This window comes from Doryrhamphus excisus, chromosome 22 (genome assembly GCF_030265055.1).
Source record: "Doryrhamphus excisus isolate RoL2022-K1 chromosome 22, RoL_Dexc_1.0, whole genome shotgun sequence".
In the NCBI taxonomy this organism is placed as follows: domain Eukaryota; kingdom Metazoa; phylum Chordata; class Actinopteri; order Syngnathiformes; family Syngnathidae; genus Doryrhamphus; species Doryrhamphus excisus.
This window is the reverse complement of record NC_080487.1, coordinates 6,657,420-6,681,695: the sequence shown is the minus strand read 5'-3', so window position 1 is coordinate 6,681,695 and position 24,276 is coordinate 6,657,420. Positions and strand designations below refer to the sequence as shown.

General features: G+C 38.1%; 2 protein-coding genes and 1 long non-coding RNA gene across 8 annotated transcripts in view; 2 read left to right on the top strand and 1 right to left on the bottom strand.

The window, feature by feature from the left end:
- The window catches only part of LOC131109449 (choline transporter-like protein 5-A), a 29,555-nt gene extending 8,540 nt beyond the window's left edge, over window positions 1–21,015 (top strand). Inside the window, exons 5-23 of one of the 2 annotated variants that reach the window (XM_058061481.1) lie at window positions 278–362; window positions 2,059–2,143; window positions 3,701–3,829; window positions 5,608–5,668; window positions 5,781–5,904; window positions 7,016–7,099; window positions 7,254–7,366; window positions 7,509–7,640; window positions 8,802–8,901; window positions 9,675–9,767; window positions 10,018–10,105; window positions 11,561–11,829; window positions 13,094–13,188; window positions 13,576–13,679; window positions 13,777–13,850; window positions 17,233–17,303; window positions 17,387–17,475; window positions 18,635–18,719; window positions 20,033–21,015. In XM_058061481.1, coding sequence (XP_057917464.1) covers window positions 278–362; window positions 2,059–2,143; window positions 3,701–3,829; window positions 5,608–5,668; window positions 5,781–5,904; window positions 7,016–7,099; window positions 7,254–7,366; window positions 7,509–7,640; window positions 8,802–8,901; window positions 9,675–9,767; window positions 10,018–10,105; window positions 11,561–11,829; window positions 13,094–13,188; window positions 13,576–13,679; window positions 13,777–13,850; window positions 17,233–17,303; window positions 17,387–17,475; window positions 18,635–18,719; window positions 20,033–20,130 — 1,979 coding nt within the window. In that variant the 3' untranslated portion in view covers window positions 20,131–21,015. The remainder of the gene's footprint in view (window positions 1–277; window positions 363–2,058; window positions 2,144–3,700; window positions 3,830–5,607; window positions 5,669–5,780; window positions 5,905–7,015; window positions 7,100–7,253; window positions 7,367–7,508; window positions 7,641–8,801; window positions 8,902–9,674; window positions 9,768–10,017; window positions 10,106–11,560; window positions 11,830–13,093; window positions 13,189–13,575; window positions 13,680–13,776; window positions 13,851–17,232; window positions 17,304–17,386; window positions 17,476–18,634; window positions 18,720–20,032) is intronic. The other variant, XR_009120748.1, reaches the window with a different exon arrangement.
- Window positions 16,716–21,347, bottom strand: LOC131109452 (uncharacterized). Of its 2 annotated transcripts, none has more exons than XR_009120750.1 (4): window positions 21,324–21,347; window positions 19,696–19,774; window positions 18,656–18,717; window positions 16,716–17,427 (listed from the first exon to the last, which is right to left on the bottom strand). It is a non-coding gene; the product is annotated as an uncharacterized LOC131109452 (long non-coding RNA). The 2 variants fall into 2 exon arrangements; XR_009120749.1 differs by lacking the exon at window positions 21,324–21,347 and adding an exon at window positions 19,859–21,313.
- Window positions 21,348–21,927: 580 nt separating this feature from the next.
- The window catches only part of LOC131109521 (potassium voltage-gated channel subfamily H member 2-like), a 49,306-nt gene continuing 46,957 nt past the window's right edge, over window positions 21,928–24,276 (top strand). For 3 of the 4 annotated variants that reach the window (XM_058061644.1, XM_058061645.1, XM_058061642.1), the window contains exons 1-2: window positions 22,706–22,799; window positions 24,041–24,271. In XM_058061644.1, the coding sequence (XP_057917627.1) occupies window positions 22,724–22,799; window positions 24,041–24,271 (307 nt within the window). In that variant the 5' untranslated portion in view covers window positions 22,706–22,723. Of the gene's footprint in view, window positions 22,041–22,705; window positions 22,800–24,040; window positions 24,272–24,276 lie in introns of those variants that run through there. The other variant, XM_058061646.1, reaches the window with a different exon arrangement.

Here is a 24,276-nt window from a genome sequence, read left to right as displayed (position 1 = left end):
TCTTGACGCATCATCATGCTGTGGCAATGACTGCAGAGAGTACAAATTTGAATGACGGGTTTAAGAGCATGTTGATATTTTGAAATCCGAATAGAAATAAGGGAAAATCACTGTCCAGTACAGGTAATAAAATATTCTGCACTCTTTGATGAAATGATTATATGCACAATATCTTAAATATCAACAAACAGCACAGTACTTGTACAGATATAGAACATAAAGTAATATAGATGGAGGTTTAAGCAGTCATGGAAATTGATGGGTGTGTTTTTTCCAGCTTGGTTACATGGTGACCCTGGGAAGGTTCTCCATCCAACCAACAGTAATGGCGAGTTTTGCGGTCAGGAGGGGACCTCCAATGCGTGAGTCATTCCTTGCCTCTTACACATAATAATGAACATTCATTCATTTTCTACTGCTTTTTCCTCACGAGGGTCACGGGGGTGCTGGAGCCTATCCCAGCTGTCTTCGGGCGAGAGGCGGGGTACACCCTGGACTGGTGGCCAGCCAATCACAGGCCACATATAGACAAACAACCATTCACACTCACATTCATACCTATGGACAATTTGGAGTGGCCAATTAACCTAGCATGTTTTTGGAATGTGGGAGGAAACCGGAGTACCCGGAGAAAACCCACGCATGCACGAGGAGAACATGCAAACTCCACACAGAGATGGCCGAGGGTGGAATTGAACCCTGGTCTCCTAGCTGTGAAGTCTGCGCACGAACCACTCGACCGCCGTGCCGCCTGAACATAAACATAATAATCTTAAACACAATAATGACCCTAACATAAACAAACGGTACACAGACACCCGATAAGATGGGAGACTGTGGAGTGGAAGACAAGAGCTGATCTTCCAAGATTGACAGGAATGACTGGGACACGAAACCTGGGTGACTCTCGAGTCGAACCCCATGTAATCCAATTCAACAATTTATGGAACGGAATGGCCTTTATAGTCATTATACAAGATGTACAACGAGATTGGAGAGCTTCTCCTTTCAGTGTAGTAGTTAAGTTAAAAAAGTATACAAAAAGTAAAAGTAAAAAAAGACAGTTTAACAAGATATATACAAGATATACACATAGTATTGCACAGGAGCAGATATGTATTGCTCACAAGTGTCGCAGCTAGGAGACGAGGGTTCAATTCCACCCTCGGCCATCTCTGTGTGGAGTTTGCATGTTCTCCCCGTGCACGCGTGGGTTTTCTCCGGGTACTCCGGTTTCCTCCCACATTCCAAAAACATGCTAGGTTAATTGGCCACTCCAAATTGTCCATAGGTATGAATGTGAGTGTGAATGGTTGTTTGTCTATATGTGCCCTGTGATTGGCTGGCCACCAGTCCAGGGTGTACCCCGCCTCTCGCACAAAGACAGCTGGGATAGGCTCCAGCACCCCCTGTGACCTTCATGAGGATAAGCTGTAGGAAATGAATGAATGAATTTTTTATTTTATTTTATTTTATTTTATTTTATTTGATTTTATTTTATTTTATTTTATTTTATTTTATTTTATTTTATTTTATTTTATTTTATTTTATTTTATTTTATTTTATTTTATTTTATTTTATTTTATTTTATTTTATTTTTCTTATTTCTTATTTCTTATCTTTCTTATACACTGCAAAACCGCTGCTCAAGCTCTGCAACCATTCTGTCCAGTGGACAGTGATCAATGATATAATCTTCATTATTATATTAGTAATTAGCCTATTATTATTACTATCATCATCATTATTATTCTTCTGATTATTACTACTAGTAGTAGTAGTAGTAGTAGTAGTAGGCTAGTATTAGCCTGCTTATTGTCTTGCTAATTAGCCTGCTTTTGCCCTATTATATGATTTTTTTTGTAAAAAAAAAATCAATAAAAAATATTTTTAAAATCAATCCAAAATATCAAATAATGTTGGAGGGCTTAAGAACAAAATAGGCCTAATGACGCCACTGCAAAACATGAAGGGTTTACGTAGGTTTTAAGTACAGGTAAATCCATATCTGACACACATCTTTTAAGCAAATTGTTTTTTTTTTTTGTTTTTTTTCAGGAAGCAGCCAATTCTCTTCTATTTCAACATCATAAAATGTGCCAGTCCTGCTATTCTCATCAACCTACAGTGCCCAACAACTCAGGTACAAAATATATTTAGCAAAAAGTACAGGGGGTCCCTGCCTTGTGTGGGGTTTACATTCCGGGACCACCAGCCAATGGCGAAAAATCTGAGTAATTGATACGCCCGTTAAAATGACATTAACTTTAACAGTGAAGCATAAAGACATAAACATGTAAAAATAAATAATGCAACTTTGTTCTTAAATAATCTACATAGAGGTTATTTTTGTAACATTGTGACTTTATTCCCATAATATTTTTAGTTTATTCTCATAATATAAATAATGTTACAACTTCTTCCCCAACCTAACGTTCCAAACATGACGACTTTGTTAAATATTGCCCAATAGTTCCAATCATTGATAACCTTTTACATAAAATTTGATGTAATTATCGTTGTAGTTGCACATCAAATTATAGCTAAAAACGTATTTCTATCTGCGATTAAATATAAATATTTGATGCAATCTATTTATTCTTCACATTATTATTTATTATTTATTATTTATTATTTATTATTTATTATTTATTATTTATTATTTATTATTTATTATTTATTATTTATTATTTATTATTTATTATTTATTATTTATTATTTATTATTTATTATTTATTATTTAATATTTAATATTTATTATTTATTATTTATTATTTATTATTTATTATTTATTATTACACGGGAGCCATGCAATTGTTGGCAATTTCACTGCTGTGTTATTGTGCAATGACAATAAAGAAAATCTAGTCTAGTCTAAAATGTGATTAATTCTGAGTTAACTATGGGCAAAGTGTGATTAATCCCAATCAAATATTTTAATCGACTGACAGTCCTACTTTTAATTTGTTAAATCCACGGCCCGCCTCCCAGCACTCTGCTGTGATTGGTCACATCCCAAGTACTGCCGTCTAATTTTGTATTAGAGTTGATATTTCATTTTCATGTTCACAAAAACATGAAAATATTTTTTCTTGTTGAGAATCACCACCTCCAACCACTTCTGTCTGAGCTTGCCTTGTGGAAAGCCATAGCTAACAACCGTAAACAGAGCCAAGCAGAATTGTGGGGAGGGCAGTCCTAGAGGGTATCTGGCCTACACGGCATGCCCATATAAGGAAGCATGTCTCCTGGTGATGTCACAGAGAGACCGTGTTAGAAAAAACTCTCTGAAAGCGAGTGTTTTCCAAATGCGCAAACTCATTATCTGAAACTTTGGCATGGTTTAACACAGGAATACAACATTGTAAATATATTAATATTTATAGGCTATAAAAATGGATAAAGCAACTTTAACAATCATGTTTTAGATATAAATTACACAAAACCATACTCTATGCTCAATCAGTCATAGGTGGGGATCCACAAAAGGAGACCAAGTTAACCATTCTGTGCCAATTTGTTGTTTTAAGAGTGCACCCCCAACTTCATTTCCATCACAAGTGTAAATATCAATGCAAAAGTACATAATTATGATCAGTTTTTTGTATGCAGACATATAATTCCAGGCTCCACTGGCCCATTGAGCCTTTATGACTTTACTTTCCGTATGTGAAAGGCAAATGTTCTGTGTTTGTTCCAGATGTGTGTCTCCAAGTGCCCTGACAAATTAGTTACTTTTACTGCGATGCAACTGCAGCACAAACTTGGCAACAGTTCCTGGGAGTATTACAGACAGTTCTGTAAACCTGGATTTGATCATCCTGAAAAGGTATGGTGACCATGCATGATCACTTGTAGTACAGTATAAGTACTGTAGGGGTTGCTGTTGGGAAAATATACTTTCTAAAGCCTCACCCTTTACCCTTTACTCAATCTTTACAGGGTTGTCTATTGTTAGATAGATATTATTATTATGACGCCTTTAGAGTCAGTCCATGCCATCTAATAGCTTCTCATAGAGGGCCTTATTGGCACAAACACCAGTACTATGGTAATGGTTACCATCATAGGCCAAGGTTTTTATTATCCAATAGTGATAATTCTTCACCTCCAATCAACAGAGAGATGACCAAGGCCATGTTCACACTGAGGGTCAATTCCGATTGTTTTTGCTTGTATGTGACATCTGAATCTATCCATCCATCCTTTCTTCCTTCCTTCCTTCCTTCCTTTTCATGTCGGTGTGAACAGCATGATTCCAACACACGGTGATGGTTGTGACATCCTTCCTTCCTTCCTTCATTCCTTTCTTCCTGCCTTCCTTTCTTCCTGCCTTCCTTCCTTCCTCCCTTCCTTCCTTCCTTCCTTCCTTCCTTCCATCCATCCATCCTTCGTTCCTTCCTTCCTTCCTTCCTTCCTTCCTTCCTTCCTTCCTTCCTTCCTTCCCATCCTTCCTTCCATCCTCCCTCCCTTCCTCCCTCCTTCCTTTCATCCATCCTCCTTCCCTCCCTCTCTCCCTTCCTCCCTCCTTCCTTTCTTCCTTCCTTCCTTCCTTCCTTTCATCTATCCTCCCTCCCTCTCTCCCTTCCCCCCTCCTTTCTTCCTTCCTTCCTTTTCATGTCAGTGTGAACAGCATGATTCCAACACACGGGGATGGTGGTGACATGGTGCATCCTTCCTTCCTCCCTTCCTCCGTTCCTTCCTTCCTTCCTTCCTTCCTTCCTTTCTTTCTTTCTTTCTTTCTTTCTTTCTTTCTTTCTTTCTTTCTTTCTTTCTTTCTTTCTTTCTTTCTTTCTTTCTTTCTTTCTTTCTTTCTTTCTTTCTTTCTTTCTTTCTTTCTTTCTTTCTTTCTTTCTTTCTTTCTTTCTTTCTTTCTTTCTTTCTTTCTTTCTTTCTTCCTTCCTTCCATCCACCATTCCCTCCTTCCTTCCTTCCTTCCTTGAATCCATCCTCCCTCCCACTCTCCCTTCCTCCCTCCTCCCTTCCTTCCTTCCATCCATCCACCATCCATCCATCGATCCACCATTCCTTCCTTCCTTCCATCCATCCATCCATCCACCATTCCTTCCTTCCTTCCATCCATCCTCCCCCCCTCTCTCCCTTCCTTCCTTCCTTCCTTTTCATGTCAGTGTGAACAGCATGATTCCAACACACGACGATGGTTGTGACATGGTGCATCCTTCCTTCCTTCCTTCCTTTCTTCCTTCAGTCTGTCTGTCCTTCCATCCATCCATCCAGTCTTCCTTCCTTCCTTCCTTCCTTCCTTCCTTCCTTCCTTCCTTCCTTCCTTCCTTCCTTCCTTCCTTCCTTCCTTCCATCCATCCATCCATCCTTCCTTCCTTCCGTCTGCCCTTTCTTCCTTCCTTCCTTCCTTCCATCATCCATCCATTCATCCTTCCTTCCTTCCTTCCTTCCTTCCTTCCTTCCTTCCTTCCTTCCTTCCTTCCTTCCTTCCTTCCTTCCTTCCTTCCTTCCTTCCTTCTATCGATCCTCCCTCCCTCCCTCCCTTTAGAGTGTAAAATATTACAGTCCAATTCCAAAGATGGCAAGAAGCATCCAAGGGTAAATGTTCTTTTGTTTTGTCCTTTTCACTTTGGTATCTTCCAGCCGGTAGCTGAGGTGCTGCGAGACGAGGATTGTCCTTCCATGATTGTGCCAAGTAGACCATGTAAGGATGATGCTTCAATTTTCTCCTATGGAGTCATGTAACTACTACTACTTTACTGCATTGTACTCCCAATTCATTGTAGTAACCATGTGTGTGTGTGTGTGTGTATCAGATCTTCAGAGGTGTCTGCCAGATGTCCTCACTCTTAATGAGACCGTGAGTTTGGCAAATAAGTCAAAGTCCAAAGAAGCTCTGGAAATAGAAGATAGTGTCACCGAACTCCAAGATGTTGCCCGGTATGTCTTCATGTCTTCTATTTCACATCATCTTTTTTTCTTTTTCCGAATTATTTTCAGCAAAAAACAGTCAGTAACTCTCAAGGACAGTGAATGTAACACAGCAAGTGAAACAGTGCCAAACAGTAACGTGACTCGTTAAACAGTAGCCAACCACAAAAGTCACGCAAGTCATTTTGACAAGCATCACAATTGAACAGCCTCATAATTCCTTTGTCACACACTTTGTCAGCCACTCTCCGATGTATCGATCGATCCTTAGTAGTTATACACCAGAAATTACTGTAGTATTCTACACTGGTCAGTAATGGTGAGACACAAAAGCACCAGACCTGAATGCCAAAACAACAGGCTTTTATTGCAGGTGGTCTGAATCCCTGACGTCACTTCCTGTCCGGCACATTGGGTAATAATAAAGTGTTAATAGTGTGTAAAATAAATTTCTACACTTTCCCCCCCACTTTTTCTCACGTTTTAACTGTGTATTCATGAATGAATGTTGTATTTTAATGTATCTTTTACTATGTTTACTTGCTTTTATTCAACTCCATTCTTCTGTAAAGTGTCTTTGAGTATTTTGAAAAGCGCTATACAAATAAAATGTATTATTATTATTATTATTATTATTATTAATAATAATATTTATTATTATTAGTAGTAGTAGTAGTAGTATTATATTAATAATAATAATAATACATTTTATTTGTATAAAATATTATGTATTAATATTATATAAATATTATATTTGTATTATTATTATATTAATAATAATGATAATAATAATAATACATTTTATTTGTATTGCGCTTTTCAAAATACTCAAAGACACTTTATTATTAATATAATAATAATAATTATTATATTATTATTATTATTATTATTATTATTATTAATATAATAATAATAATAATAATAATTTAGTCTAATAAATAATAATAGAGTCTATTTATAAATAAGCAATCCTACTTTGCTGAGATTGACTTATGACGGTCGGGTCTGGAACCAAATAACCCCAATAAATAAATAATAAATAAATACATTTATTTATTTATTACTTGTTTGCAATTTTTTTTGCTTCCATTCCAAATTCAACTCCTTCTCATCCTTGCAGAGGAATAAGAGGACTGGTGGATGCTCAGCAGCTCGGGCAGAAGATAGTGGAGGATTTTTCCAAGTCGTGGCCATGGATTCTCCTGTAACTACAATCCAAAGTTCACACAAAGTCAGCCACAGTCAATGATAGAAATTAATCTTATTTGCTATTTATCATCACGACCACGCCTTATAGGAACACATGAACTGGAGCTATCACTGTTATTTTCACTTTCAAATCACTCTTTGTCTTGCAGGGGTCTTCTGATGTCCTTGGTTTTCAGTTTTATCTTCATCGTTCTGCTGAGGTTCACCGCTCGGCTGCTGTTGGGGACGACCATCATAACCGTCATGATACTTCTGTCATACGGTACTCATTTCAGCTATGGACTTCATTCTTTAATCGTTAATGATAACATCTGCCAGTCCACTTGGATTAAGTATTGATTTTTTCTTTTTTTTTCATCTTTTGGTCTTCCAGCAACTCATTGGTTGTCTTTGTTCACGTTTAGGTTTGTGCTTCTGCTCCTTGAGGTTGACCGAGCTCGGACAAAGTCAAGGTTCTGATGTGTCTATCATGGAAGTCGGTCTGCAAACGGACATCAAAGTCTATCTGCAGCTGAAACAAACGTGGATCATTTTATGTAAGTTTTCGTTTTCATTTGTTTTACATGAAAACAGGAACAACATCAAACATCAGCACGAAATGGATACAGATACAGAGGTTCATTCATTCATTCATTTTTCTACCACTGGACCCTATCCCAGCTGTCTTTGGGCGAGTTTGTCTATATGGTAGAAAATGAATGAATGGTTGCAGTTATTGGTTACTTTGCCAAAAAATAATGAATTAGTAACATAATTAGTCCCTGGTGTGCAGTCAGGGCCAGCAAGGCCTTCTCTGCTGGCCTAAACACTCCTTGAAACATTCATTCATTCATTTTTTTCCTCACGAGGGTCACGGGGGTGCTGGAGCCTATCCCAGTTGTCTTCGGGTGAGAGGCGGGGTACACCCTGGACTGGTGGCCAGCCAATCACAGGGCACATATAGACAAACAACCATTCACACTCACATTCATACCTATGGACAATTTGGAGTGGCCAATTAACCTAGCATGTTTTTGGAATGTGGGAGGAAACCGGCCGAGAATGGAATTGAACCCAGGTCTTCTTGCTGTGAGGTCTGTGCACTAACCACTCGGCTGCCGACACCACAAATAAGAACATTAAATAACACTCCATCAGATAATCAAATCCGACTGGGGGGTGGTAATTGTGTGAATGCCGAAACTATTGAGCTACCTATGCAGACTATTCCAAATATTCCCATATTTAGTTTCATTTCATATTTTCCGTGAAGATTTTCCAATAGAAAATGAATGGTACTCCGGTTTCCTCCCACATTCCAAAAACATGCTAGGTTAATTGGCCACTCCAAATTGTCCATAGGTATGAATGTGAGTGTGAATGGTTGTTTGTCTATATGTGCCCTGTGATTGGCTGGCCACCAGTCCAGGGTGTACCCCGCCTCTCTAGCCCGAAAATAGCGGGGATAGGCTCCAGCACCCCCTGTGACCCTCGTGAGGATAAGCGGTAGAAAATGAATGAATGGACATGAGTATCATTATGGTGTCCGATAAACAAAACATTAACACCAAGTAAATACGCATGAATTGAATTGGCAGTAAGACTAATAAGTTGACTTATGGATACTTCAGGTACACTTCAGATTTGAGAACATTCTGTAAATGAGCAGGCAATAATAAAACAAAACATGTTTGTTGTTTCTTCTTTTCCGTTGTCAGTGATGTGCCTTGGAATGACGGAAGTTTCAATCTTCTTCATTCTGGTCATCGTGAGGCGGAGGGTGGAGCTGGCCGTTGCCCTCCTGAAAGAGGCCAGCGGGTACGTTCATCTTCATGGTGTGACATCTGGGTGTGGGCTTTACACAAATTAGCATTGGTTGCAGTTTTACTCCGGTTTCCTCCCACATTCCAAAAACATGCTAGGTTAATTGGCCACTCCAAATTGTCCATAGGTATGAATGTGAGTGTGAATGGTTGTTTGTCTATATGGTAGAAAATGAATGAATGGTTGCAGTTATTGGTTACTTTCCCAAAAATTAATTAATTAGTAACATAATTAGTCCCTGGTGTGCAGTCAGGGCCAGCAAGGCCTTCTCTGCTGGCCTAAACACTCCTTGAATCATTCATTCATTCATTTTCTACCGCTTATCCTCATTAGGGTCGCGGGGTGCTGGAGCCTATCCCAGTTGTCTTCGGGCGAGAGGCGGGGTACACCCTGGACTGGTGGCCAGCCAATCACAGGGTACATATAGACAAACAACCATTCACACTCACATTCATACCTATGGACAATTTGGAGTGGCCAATTAACCTAGCATGTTTTTGGAATGTGGGAGGAAACCGGAGTACCCGGAGAAAACCCACGCATGCACGGGGAGAACATGCAAACTCCACACAGAGATGGCCAAGGGTGGAATTGAACCCTGGTCTCCTAGCTGTGAGGTCTAACCACTCGACCGCCGTGCAGCCCTCCCCTTGAAACAGTATTGGTTTATTCCTAACAGTCTACTGCTATTGTTCCGGCCATTTATTCCGGCCATTACTCCAAAGTGGTGTTGATGTTCACGTGTTCTGTCATCGATTTCTTTGCAGAGCCATCGGTCACGTCATGTCCGCTCTCTTCTACCCAGTCGTCACTTTTCTCTCTCTTGCTTTGTGTGCTTCCTGCTTCACCGTTACTGCCTTGTATCCTCCAGAAAGGTAAACAAAAGGGTTCCAATTTTTTAATTTGTGTCCTCCAAATGTGACTTTTAATTCCACTTCATATCACCATACTATAAGTACTATACTATAAGTACTATAATATATTTATTTCTACATACAAAGTGCATCACCATCTCTCCTGTTCGGTGGGTGAACACATTACGTTGCTTCTGTTTATGTTTTGCTCCAAAACCAGTACTGTGTTCCGTGCAGCTTTAACAATGTAAACCAGGAACTTAGCATCTTCAAGGGAAGCCATCCATAAAGTCACGTCTCCTGATGTGAGATGTCCTCATTCCAACGCCACTTGCAACCCTGAGGTACAGTATACTGCTCCCAATGCTCGTTTTTATCTTTTGAACAAATCAGACATACAGTGGGGGGAAAAATAATGATTTCCTGTGCCCTCCAGAAGTATTCCAACAGGGAGGCCAATTCCTTTTCTTCTCTTAAATATCTGTTACTTGGTTCACCAGTGCTTCAGGATTGTTTTTAACCAAAATAACATCACAATATTATAAGGAAAAATGACATCATAAAGTTGAAATGTTAAAGAAAAGATTAATTTTTCAGAAGTCATAATATTATGAGAAACAAAATGACAAAGGTTGCAGAGAAAGAGAATAAAGTCAAAATATTAAGACAACTTACAAAAAAATAGTTACAAAACAGTACAAATTGCTGTAATTTTACACAAAAAAATATTGAGAGAAAACGTTGTATTATATTAAGAAAAATGATTTTTTAAAAGCAAAATAACATCACAATATTATAAGGAAAAATGACATCGAAAAGTTGAAATATTAAAGAAAAAATAAATTTTTCAGAAGTCATAATATTATGAGAAACAAAATGATAAAGGTTGCAGAGAAAGAGAATAAAGTCAAAATATTGAGACAACTACAAGAGAACACTTACAAAAAAAAATAGTTAAAAAACAGCACAAATTGCTGTAATTTTACACAAAAACATAAAAAATATTGAGAGAAAAGGTTGTATTATATCAAGAAAAATGATTTTTTAAAACCAAAATAACATCACAATATTATAAGGAAAAATGACATCGTAAAGTTGAAATATTAAAGAAAAAAATAATTTTTCAGAAGTCATAATATTATGAGAAACAAAATGACAAAGGTTGCAGAGAAAGAGAATAAAGTCAAAATATTAAGACAACTTACAAAAAAAATAGTTACAAAACAGCACAAATTGCTGTAATTTTATACTAACAAAAATCCCAAATATTGAGAGAAAAGGTTGTATTATATCAACAAAAAAGTGACAATGTTACAAGAATAAACTTCTAATATTATGAGGACAAATAATGTCATGATATGAAGTATTAAATATTTTTTTAAGTTGTAACAACAATGTCATTTCAGGGGGAAACAAATTATAAATGTTATTTTTTCACCAATATCACAAAGCTGAGATGCAGTTAATTCTTTTTACAGTCAAAATATTAAGACAAGAATTCAAATCAAAATATTAAGACATTAATTACGAGAGAACACAAAAAACACAAAACAGTACAAATTGCTGTAATTTTACACAAAAAAATAAAAAAATATTGAGAGAAAAGGTTGTATTATATCAAGAAAATTTATTTTTTTAACCAAAATAACATCACAATATTATAAGGAAAAATGACATCGTAAAGTTGAAATATTAAAGAAAAATGTAATTTTTCAGAAGTCATAATATTATGAGAAACAAAATGACAAAGGTTGCAGAGAAACATTTCCTAACACCGGTTTCATTCCCTCCCATCTCAGACATTCAACAGAAGCAGCAGCGACAAAGAAACAGCGTGTCTGGGTTCCCGGTGTTGGTTTACGTTGGATGGAGGGGAGACGCTGTACCATCGCCACCTCTTCCTGCTTCAGCTTTCCAACCTGCTCGTCTTTCTCTGGTTGGTTAACTTCAGCTTGGCCTTGGAACAGTGCACTCTAGCCGGAACGTTTTCCAGCTACTACTGGGCCAGGAGGAAACCTCAGGATGTTCCTCCTTGGCCGCTGTTTTCAGCCTTCAGCACGGCCATCAGGTCAGATTCAAACTTTGTATATTGTAACGTTGAGGATTGTTGTTTTGGTCTGAAACTCATTCAGCCATTGTAACCTTGTTGATGATTCATTATGAACTGTTTATCCAAAATATTCTTACTTTGACATTTGGTTGAGTAAGGACCTCAAACAATGCACAACGATGAACCAATTCAAGAAACAATACAAGCAAATTAAAATTAAAATTAAAATTAAAATTAAAATTAAAATTAAAATTAAAATTAAAATTAAAATTAAAATTAAAATTAAAATTAAAATTAAAATTAAAATTAAAATTAAAATTAAAATTAAAATTAAAATTAAAATTAAAATTAAAATTAAAATTAAAATTAAAATTAAACACGCTAGGTTAATTGGCCACTCCAAATTGGTATGAATGTGAGTGTGAATGGTTGTTTGTCTATATGTGCCCTCTGATTGGCTGGCCACCAGTCCAGGGTGTACCCCGCCTCTCGCCCAAAGACCGCTGGGATAGGCTCCAGCACCCCCCCTTGTGAGGAAAAAGCGGTAGAAAATGAATGAATTAACATTAACATTAACAAATTAAAAACATTAAAAAATATTTTAAAAATATTTAAAAATATTTTAAAAATATTTTAAAAATTAAAAATTAAAAATTAAAAATTAAAAATTAAAAATTAAAAATTAAAAATTAAAAATTAAAAATTAAAAATTAAAAATTAAAAATGTAAAATGTAAAATGTAAAATTTAAAATTTAAAATTTAAAATTTAAAATTGGAAAAATTACAGAAAATTAAATAATTTTATTGTTTAATATAAAAATAATTTAAAAATAAAAATAAATTATATTAGGAAAGCAGGAAGTGAACAAATGTAACAGTTACTGATCGTAAAAGTACCAGATGGAGGGGTAGGATTTAATAAGCTTTGCTTCTTCCTACTCCTTTTGGACATGTGGAACTGTAAACTGATTATGGGATGCACTCAATTGTAATCTGATGCATGTTCAAATGAAATAAAACCATTACCATTACCATTACCATTTGGCTGCTCCATAACCAAAATGTATAGTATCTAAAATAAATATACAGTAACAATTGTACGAAGAGAATTTTAGAATACATTTTGGTTACTACATACTTCATATGCCAGACCACATGCCAATGGTGTATCACATAATCACTGTATCATGACAATATCATTTAAATCCGGAGTTATGACATATTCATAGCGCTATTTATCATCATTTTAGGTTTGTGGTGATAACAAACACTTTTCTTCAGGTATCACACAGGCTCCTTGGCCTTTGGGGCTCTGTTTCTCTCTGTTGTCCAGCTTTTCCGGATCATACTAGAATACCTGCAGCAGAAACTAAAAGGTGTACATGTCACATAGTACATAGTACATAGTACACACCAGGGGTGGAACTGTACGCCATAATCACAGTACACTTTGTTTCATCTAGCTGAGTAAACTTCCCGAAATCAGCTGGGAAAGACTCCCATGTGACCCGAATGAATCTAATTAGCATAATGTGTCATTTCAGGTGAATCAGTCACAACTGGACTGTTCGTGTTGTTCAAGTTCCTTATTGGCCCACTTCCTGTCCCTCACTTAATGGACACTGTGTGAAAACCCGGAACCCTTCTGAAAGTTTCATACCAAAAAATCAGATTAGAAATACACGTACTGTTCCACCCCTGGTCAATTCATGTTCTTCTGCTTCTGTTCGTCCTCCAATAATCTTGAGTGTATTTTTTTGCAGGTCTGGACAACAGCCTGTCCAGGTTTATAATATGCTGTCTTCAATGCTGTTTCTGGTGCTTGGAAAAATTCCTTTGCTACATGAACCGAAACGCGTACATCATGGTGAGTCGGTTCATGTGTCTTTATAAGGGAAAGCTTAATCATTGGAGGACTGCTAAACGTTCCAAACATGTCATAAATGTGATCTCTTATCCTCCAGATGGCAATCTATGGCAAGAATTTCTGTACCTCGGCCAGAGAGGCCTTCTTTCTTCTCATGAGAAATATGGTCAGGTAAATGGTCTTGTCTTTTGTTTGTTTGGATTGGACAGCAAGAATACACAGTAACATAGTTGGATATAAAGTATAGTCGGTATATACGTATATCAATGTACTGTATGTATGCAGGTTGATCATGGTTTGTTTCAGACATGCGTACATTCGTTATGCAATTGCCCCATCTGCTGTCCAAACTTGGTACTGACCTCGTCAATATGAAAGTGGAATATACTCTACATCAGGGGTGCTCATTAAGTCGATCGCGATCTACCGGTCGATCGCGGAGGTGGTACTGGTCGATCGCTGGTCGATCGCGGCGTGACATTAAAAAAATATCATCCTAGCATCAATGCCGTCACTTGATTGATATACAGGGCAGCCATTCAGATGACAACTGAATGTTGCCCTTCGGGCGACCAATCAAATCAAACAACGTCTCTAAGTGCAGCAGAACTTACGATGTCAGCCTATCATCCATCCCCGTTACTTGATTGACATACAGGACAACCAGTCGGATGAATCACCTAAATTTTGACCTTTAGGTCACCGCTCATGCGTAAACAGCGATGCAAAGTGCTAAGCTAGTCGGCGAATTGCGTTAGATTTTAAGCCCTCGCTAAAGTTTATGGTCACTAAAATGAGTGAAGTAGCTGGACCAAGTAAAAAGGCAAAAACATATCACTTCCATACGGAATGGGAGGTGGACTTTTTTTTCACAATGTCTTTTTCGAAGTGCGTTTGCCTCATATGCCATTCTACCATCGCAGTACCAAAGAAGGGAAATGTGGAGTAATGTGGAGGTAATTACAAAAAAATGTTAATTGTTAATTATGCGTGTTTTGCAATATTGGCTCATTTGGTTATGTAAGGTACATCAACATACATTGTACGTACAAATAATCCTCAATACATTTGACAATAAATAGATGTTTTGCATTTTTGTAGTGGGTAGGTCATTTTGACTCTGTCATTTTAAAAGTAGCTCGCATGCTGAAAAAGTGTGAGCACCCCTGCTCTACATGAAGTTGTACCTCCAGTACATTTCAAAAAGCAGTTGCTAACGGGTAATCCAACGAATTACTATTACTAAACGCCATTTTCGACACCCTGTTACTTGCACGTTACTGAAGCCGCCTAAACTAACTAATAACTAATAACTCATGGTGAGATAACCCATCAGGTTTTAGTAAAATTGCGTCTTCAGCTAATTAGAGAATTTGAGTGGGCGGGTGTTTAGAGCACATAAGCAATGAGGATTGGCTATGGTTTAGTAAAATTGTGTCTTTGGCCAATCAGAAAACTTGGGTGGGCGGGTGTTTGCAGCCCATAAGCAGTGAGAATTGGCTAAGGTTTAGTAAGATTGCGTCTTCAGCCAATCGGAGAACTTGAGTGGGCGGGTGTTTAGAGCACATAAGCAATGAGAATTGGCTATGGTTTAGTAAAATTGCGTCTTTGTCTAATCAGAAAACTTGGGTGGGCGGGTGTTTACAGCCCATAAGTAATGAGGATTGGCTAAGGTTTAGTAAGATTGCGTCTTCAGCCAATCGGAAAACGTAAGTGGGCGGGTGTTTAGAGCACATAAGCAATAAGGATTGGCTATGGTTTAGTAAAATTGCGTCTTCGGCCAATCAGAGAACTTGGGTGGGCGGGTGTTTAGAGCAGGTCCAAAGAGCGTTTGCCAAAATGAAGTACATACACTACTTTAACGTCGTTGATGTCAAAGGTAAAATGTACTTTACGTCCCCGAAAAAAAACTTTGTCCGCGTCTTGTGTGAGCAACTCAAACCCACAGCAACACCTGTCGACTGCAATTAGTGCAAACCTCTGTTTTTTGAGAAGTAACTAGTAACTATAACGAATTACTTTTTTATAGTAACGTGCCCAATACTGCCCCTGATGTACTGTATGTATGCATGTTGATCATAGTTTGTTTCAGACATGTGTACCTTCATTCGTTATTCATTCGCGTACATTCGTTATGCAATTGCCCCATCTGCTGTCCAAATGTGGTACTACTTGGTCAATATGAAAGTGGAACATACTGTACATGAAGTTGGACCTCAAGTACATTTTAAGGCAGGGGTCTCAAACTCAATTTACCTGGGGGCCACTGGAGCTAGAGTCTGGGCGAGGCTGGGCCGCATCAGGTTTTCCAAAAAAAAAAACCCCAAAAGACGCATTTATTAAAAACAGAAAAATGAATAAACTTTGCTTTGGTTCCGATTTTCTACAAGAAAAGCTCTGATAAAACATTCCACTGTTCTCAAATATATTACTTTTTATTTTTCTACACAAAATAAGATCAAGAATAAAGAAAATCAATCAGTAATAAATAAATATAATAATAATAAAACTAAAATTAAAAATTAAAATTAAAATTAAGAAACCACATATAAGGGCGGCACGGCGGTCTGGTGGTTAGTGCGCAGACCTCACAGCTAGGAGACCAGGGTTCGGTCCCCGCCCTCGGCCATCTCTGTGTGGAGTTTGCATGTTCTCCTCGTGCATGCGTGGGTTTTCTCCGGGTACTCCGGTTTCCTCCCACATTCCAAAAACATGCTAGGTTAATTGGCCACTCCAAATTGTCCATATATGAATGCGAGTGTGAATGGTTGTTTGTCTATATGTGCCCTGTGATTGGCTGGCCACCAGTCCAGGGTGTACCCCGCCTCTCGCCCGAAGACAGCTGGGATAGGCTCCAGCACCCCCCGCGACCCTCGTGAGGGAAAAGCGGTAGAAAATGAATGAATGAATGAATGAAACCACATATAGTTGGTGGGTCGACAAATTTTTTTTTTCAGATTAAAATGAACAAAGCATTATTAGAGCCCTGTAGACATGACAAAACACGACTATAGTCACATTTATACTCTTTTTATTTACAACATATTGCGCAACTGCAGGGTCTTGAGACACATGCTAACTCGCAAACTAGAGAGCTAGCGACCTAAACGGTAGCCTTCAAGTTATTTCCTTTCAACTTAAATAGCCAAAAACTTACCACTTCCACACGGATAGGGAGGATAACTATTAACAGTTATTTAACCTTTAACATGAACATTAATCAAACGTAATAATTTTTTCTGGGTACATGATACCATACAGCATCCATATCAAACTTGCACGGGCCGCAAACGAGTGTCCTGCGGGCCACATTTGGCCTGCGGGCCGTGTGTTTGAGACCACTGTTTTAAGGTCATAGTCCAGATATTTACGGAGAAATATCATTAAATTGTCTCTTAACAAGTTTACAATTCACATGTTTTAGTTATAATCTCGCCATAAATAATGAAAGATTATTCATAATAGATTGAGTTATTTTGTAAGAGAAACTTTGTGTTTATAGTTGAGTCATTGTGTAAGGATGTAAGATATTCCTTCCATTTCTTCTCCATAGGGTCGCTGTTCTGGACAGAATCACCGACTTTCTCTTATTTCTGGGCAAAGTCATGATAGCAGGAGGAATTGGTAAGTGGACATGCAACAGTCCATTCTGACAGTTTCCTTTTGGCGCAGATCACACCCAGCGTGTCCTTGTGTGTGTCTTTCAGGTGTGGTAGCATTTCTTTTCTTCACACGGAAAATGCCCCTTCTACGGGAACAAGTGCCCAACCTCAATTACTGTGAGCTTTCGATCATGGTTAGTTACAGACAGACACTTGCAAGAATGAATATTCACTGATGACTGAGCCAACTATTTAGTCATTACAATGCTTTTAGACACGATACAGTAATCCCAATTGCTTCCAGACCGCCAGTGATATGTAAATTTCCTTAATTTATAAAGAACTATTTTGTAATTAGAGCATTGAAAGCCTGTTTACGACCTTTTTAAAAACATTATTAGAGGCTTCTAGACAAGAAGAAAACCCTTATAGTCACATTTCCATGCCTATTTCCCAAATTTATGAGATATAACAAGAGAAGATAAGAAAATAAGACTTGATATAAATGCATGTACTTCAGTATCCTTGCATATCCTGACGTCTCGACGCAGGATCATGATCCAAGGATCACTGATCACTACATTTTATTGAAAAAAAAAAACCCCAAAAAAACCTTAAACTGTATTAAGGAAAGCAGGAAGTGAACAAATTAACATTAACAAATTAAAAATGTAAAACATTAAAAAAAATTAAACTTTAAAAATAAATAATTTTATTTATTTAATTTTAAAATAATTCATTTAAAAATAAACATAAAAAACATAAAAATAAATTATATTAGGAAAGCAGAAAGTGAACAAATGTAACAGTTACTGATTGTAAAAGTAGCAGATGGAGGGGTAGGATTTAATAAGCTTTGCTTCTTCCTACTCCTTTTGGACATGTGGAACTGTGAACTGATTATGGGATGCACTCAATTGTAATCTGATGCATGTTCAAATGAAATAAAACCATTACCATAATATATATATAAAAAAAGACGTGATCTAATGAGTAATTTATTATATATATATGATATATTTATATATCACTATATTGACACTTACTATGGTACCCATTATGTCATTGGATGGTCATATCACCTTGTACTTCGGTACAAGGTGCATTATTAAAAAAAACAAAAACAAACAAACAAAAAAAACTGTATTATGGAAAGCAGGAGGTGAACAAATGTAACAGTTACTGATTGTAAAAGTACCAGATGGAGGGGTAGGATTTAATAAGCTTTGCTTCTTCCTACTCCTTTTGGACATGTGGAACTGTGAACTGATTATGGGATGCACTCAATTGTAATCTGATGCATGTTCAAATGAAATCATACCATTACCATTATTATTTCTTTGTCCAAATCAGGCAATAGTGGTGGGTGCCTACCTGATTGCTCATGGTTTCTTCAGTGTCTACACCACCTGTGTCGACACTCTTTTCCTCTGCTTCTGTAAGTACAGCAATACTCTACTTAGGTATTCCACTCATCCATCTCTTTTTCATACCAGTGTCCTGCATTCACACTCAACAGAGTGACGCTTCTACATTGTTTTCACTTAACAGACAAACCATTCCATCCTGGTTTCTCTGTGTGTCCTCTGCCACCGTCTCACAAATTCAACACAACACATCTAACTAAGACAGATCCAAAAAGACAGTTTTTCTTTGCCTCTGTCACCAAGTGCTTGCTCATTTAGGGTTCAATAATAAAATAAATAAAAATTAAAATAAAATTGACTCTGAAGAAAGACAGAATTGCAACAAAGAATCCTGAAATTTAGCTAAAGTTGTGAATTGATTTGGGGCCGCACGGCGGGCCACGCACAGCTGGGAGACCCGAGTTCAATTCCACTCTCGGCCATCTCTGTATGGAGTTTGCATGTTCTCCCCGTGCATGCGTGGGTTTTCTCCGGGTACTCCGGTTTCCTCCCACATTCCAAAAACATGCTAGGTTAATTGGCCACTCCAAATTGTCCATAGGTATGAATGTGAGTGTGAATGGTTGTTTGTCTATATGTGCCCTGTGATTGGCTGGCCACCAGTCCAGGGTGTACCCCGCCTCTCGCCCGAAGACAGCTGGGATAGGCTCCAGCACCCCCCGCGACCCTCGTGAGGATAAGCGGTAGAAAATGAATGAATTGATTTGTATTTCGATGGAGAGAAATAAGTATTTGATCTCCTACAAGCCATCAAGAATTAGACGTGTCACTTGAGCACAAAAGACCACCCCATAGAGTGAAGAAATTCTTGAAACAAATCCAAGATAACACTCAATAGCTGCTTGATGTCAAGGGAGTTGGGAGCACAATGTAACCGTCTAAACATTGAACATAAAAACACTACATTTTTTGTTAGTATTCTGTCTTCCGTTTCTAAAATAAACTAACAAAAATAACAATATTAGACTGTTTGATCTCCGTTCCTACCTTTACCATCATGAACTGGAAGAGGTGGCCGGAGACCAGGAAGTCTGGACTTCTCTATTGAGGGTGCTGCCTTTGTGACCTGGACCCGCATAAGCAGAAGAAAATGCAATGGGAATAAAGTCTAAATCATATGGGAATAACTAATATTGAGAATAAAACATACAAAAATTGTTCAAGAAGAAGGTTGAAGTACTTCTAAAATAAAAAAAAAACTGCAGCAAAAATGTTTGGACAGCCCTCGACGAGACGTTTGTGGATTCATGCAATGTCGATTGTCAATGTCAATTCAACTCTGAACAGATTCCACTGAATCTGAGATTCCCTCTCATCCAATCAGGTGACGACCTGGAGAGGAACGACGGGAGCTCAGAAAAGCCTTTCCTCATGTCCCCAGAGTTGCACAGGATTTTGGGAAATTCCTTACGGCCACATTGAGATGCAACCAACCTAACAGCCACTCTGCAAGCAAGATGGTCAAAAAGTTCACATTGGGAGTGACCAGGATGGATAGGATCAGGAAGGAGTACATCAGAGGGACATTACATGTTACAGACCTTGGAGATAAAGTCAGTTATCGACCAGACTGACATGGTTGGGACATGTCCAGAGGAGGGATAGTGAATATATTGGTATATATTGAATGCTGCCAGGTAGGAGGCGTAGAGGAAGACCACAGAGGAGGTTTATGGATGTAGTGAAGGAGGACATGAGAAAGACAGATGCAGAAGATGGGGTTGGATGGAGGAGACTGAGTTACTGTGGCGACCCCTGAAGGGAAAAGCCCAAAGAGAAAGAAGAAGAAGAACTTTATCCTTTTGTTTTTCTGTTGTTGTATTTTATCTTGGCAATATTACAAAATAACCCAGTTACCTCATTATACTTCAGTACAATGTCTTGATTCTTTGTTTTTTTCCATGAATTAAATACAGTGCATTCCCTTTTAAAAATGTACCAGACACATTAGATGTATTTGTACAAAGTATTGGCTAGGTACCACCACAAGAGACTGGGTCTACGAGAACAAGACGAGACATTAACATTACTTTTAAGAAAAGTACCATGAAAAAATACATGACCATATGTAACGGCCTTTGTTAGGTTTCTGATGGACAAAAGAATGAAAATAGTTCTTTTTCCTCCACTTCTGCACCCCTTGTCAATGCCAACCACGTTGTGTGGCAAAGAGAGGAAGTACTTGTTTTAATGGTAAACAAAACACAGATTTTATATTTACAATGTTTCACAACACTGCCGACTAGTGGCCAACATAAGTAACGAAGTGGGAGAGAGAAAGGGAAGGAGTGATTAATGACACGTGAAAAGGTATTATGATTACAAAAATGAAAAACACATACCTGATGGACAAAAGAATGAAAATGAAGTTCTTTTTCCTCCACCTCTGACATAAATTACACATTGTAACAAAAACCACGACGAGCCTAATGTAACGCAAATCCCGCCAGAAATGTAAATGAAAAGAAGCCCTTTTAACTAAAACCAACTATCAAAATAACATAAAACCACTTGAAATGACAAATATATCGACATAAAAACAATATACACAACACAGATGACCAAATCTTAAACTAAACAACACATTTTGTCGGCAGCTCTTTAACTGAACTTACCCTCGTCAATGCCAACCATTTTGTGTGGCAAAGACAGGAAGTGCTACCAGAGCTGGGGGCAACTACGGAAGCCCGGGAGGAGCAGAAGTGAAAGGATAAAATAAACACACATACAAAGAAAGCAATGAAAATAAGAGTAAACAAGATAAGAAAATTAAATAACTCATTGAGATAAAATTCGCACAATAACTAATTAATAATAAATTCACACATTTAGAAAATAAATAATAAAGTGAATTTTTTAACTCCGTTACACATATATTGAAATCTACTAATTTCATTTCTACAATGTCACATTCAGGGAGCCACGGTTGGAAAAAAAACTCTCAGAAAGCGAGCGTTCAGAGCCTTCACAAACTTTGGCCTCCTTTAACACCCGAACACAACATTTGACTACATTTATATAGAATTGGCACTTCATTCTCGTGAACGTGCAAAACCTAAGATTTTAATAACAACTTGAAGGTTAAAAGGCAGATACTGTTATGAGTACGAGTATTTTTCGTGTGTAAATACCACTCAATTGGGGCCTCATGCGCATGTTTGCGATGTTTCCTGTGATTTCCAAGTGTCCCTGAACGCAATCTAATGCAGCTAAATGCACCATTTCTAGAAGGAGCTAGCTCAGCACCGGTAGCAGTTTTGCTAGTTGGCGCGTGCGTCCCACGTGCAGCCGGAAGTACCCAGCCTTTGTGTGCGGGCGTGTGACTGAACAAGGTAAGATTCATGATTTAAGATCTGTTGGGAGCGAAATTGAAGCTAGTTTAAGACAAACGTGTTGGTACACGTAGTTCTTATGGATTATAATCCGCACAAACGTCATTTTACGTCGTCCCTGGTGGTTAACTACAAAAGAAGTTAATCGCTGGTTGGATGTAGTAACTGGATTTGTCCTTTGGGGGTCACTGTTTGACTGGTCAATTTTAGGAAGCCAAGACCATATTATTGTTATTATTTTTAGCATCTGTGCCAATTGACTTTTTCCCAAAATAACGCTATTGATATTCCTCACGTTTTTTTATGTCCAAAATATATAATTTCAACGTTTATTTCAATTTGTATTATTATTTTAACATTGCACCAAAATTAGCTGAACATTTCTGATTTACCAACAAGACGTTTTTTTTAGTACAGTCTACTTTTTAGTCAACTCTTTAAATAATAGTTATCCTACGACATTAAATTTCATTTAATGTATTTATTAGATAACTTGAGGTTTCATACAAAGTTATGTTCAAATCCTGGTTATCTACTGAATGCTGGTTGTTGTGCATCAACCTGGTGGGAGGACCAATCAACAGCAGGCATTCTGAAAGTGGGTGTGTCCACGCCGGTGTTGAGAGACACATTTCAAGGATGAGGAGTTCACTTTCACGGAGCAGAGTGAAGTGGTTGTAATTATGCCGGTAAGAAGGGGCCATGTGGCGCCCCAGAATACCTTCTTGGACACCATCATTCGGAAGTTCGAGGGTCAGAGTAAGTAAAAGGAACCTTCAACTCCTTCAAAATAGTCAGCTGCTTTGATCGCAGAGATTTGTAATTAGAAAAAAATATTTATTTATTGTTACGCGGTTAGCGCGCAGACCTCACAGCTAGGAGACCAGGGTTCAATTCCACCCTCGGCCATCTCTGTGTGGAGTTTGCATGTTCTCCCCGTGCATGCGTGGGTTTTCTCCGGGTACTCCGGTTTCCTCCCACATTCCAAAAACATGCTAGGTTAATTGGTGACTCCAAATTGTCCATAGGTATGAATGTGAGTGTGAATGGTTGTTTGTCTATATGTGCCCTGTGATTGGCTGGCGACCAGTCCAGGGTGTACCCTGCCTCTCGCACAAAGACAGCTGGGATAGGCTCCAGCACCCCCGCGACCCTTGTGAGGAAAAAGCGGTAGAAAATGAATGAATGAATTTGTTTATTGTTACGGGACTTGCCAAAGAGCATTGTACTTCATTAGTTTTACCATTTCGGGGTACGTCGGTTGTCATAGGGAGTACTTTTGAACATGTCATGAATTATGAATTGTGATATGTGATGTATGCTGAAGTCAACTACTCAAATCAGTCAATTTAATCATAATAAACATGAAAAAAGATACATTTTTGTATTCAAAAGTAGGGATCGACTGATATGGTTTTCTTTCGAGTCGAAACCGATTTTTTTCCATCACCCTTAGCCGATGGCTGATTTTGCTTGGGCCGATATTTGTGGCCGATACTGCTTTTGCTCCATCAATTTACATGAAAAAACAACAATGATAACAAATATTCCAGGTCTCAAGTTTACACAAATATTTATTGAAATGTAAACACTGAACACAGTAAGATTCAGCTTTAAAACTTTCAAAGGAGGAGCGGTGAAAACCTGTTCCTGTGTGAGTGGACATTCACGTGTATTTTTGTATTTCAGATACTATATTAAAGGGGACCTATTAGAATTTTTCCCTATAAATGTAGTTAGGATGTCAAATTCTGGTGTTAAACCATGCCAATGTTTCAGATCATGAAGTTTGAATTCAAATCAATTCACTCAATTTGTTTTTTATTGGCCAATTCCCTGGATTCCATTGTCATGGAAACCATAGCATAGCATAGCATTTGGTCAATCATCAGGACTGTAAAACTTGAAATGTATCTACACTGGTGCTGCATCTTTCAACGTCTGTTTTTCACTTGTGTCCGCCATGTTGATGTCTTCACCCCTCCTCCTTCCCCTTCCAGATCGTAAGTTCATCATTGCCAACGCCCAGGTGGAGAACTGCGCCATCATCTTCTGTAGCGATGCCTTCTGCGGCCTCTGCGGATATAGCCGGGCTGAGGTGATGCAGAAGCCCTGCACCTGTAGCTTCTTGTATGGACCCCTCACCAAAAGACCAGCAGTGGCCCAGATGACGAAGGCTCTCCTCGGAGCTGAAGAAAGGAAAGTGGAGATTACACTTTACACCAAAGAAGGTACG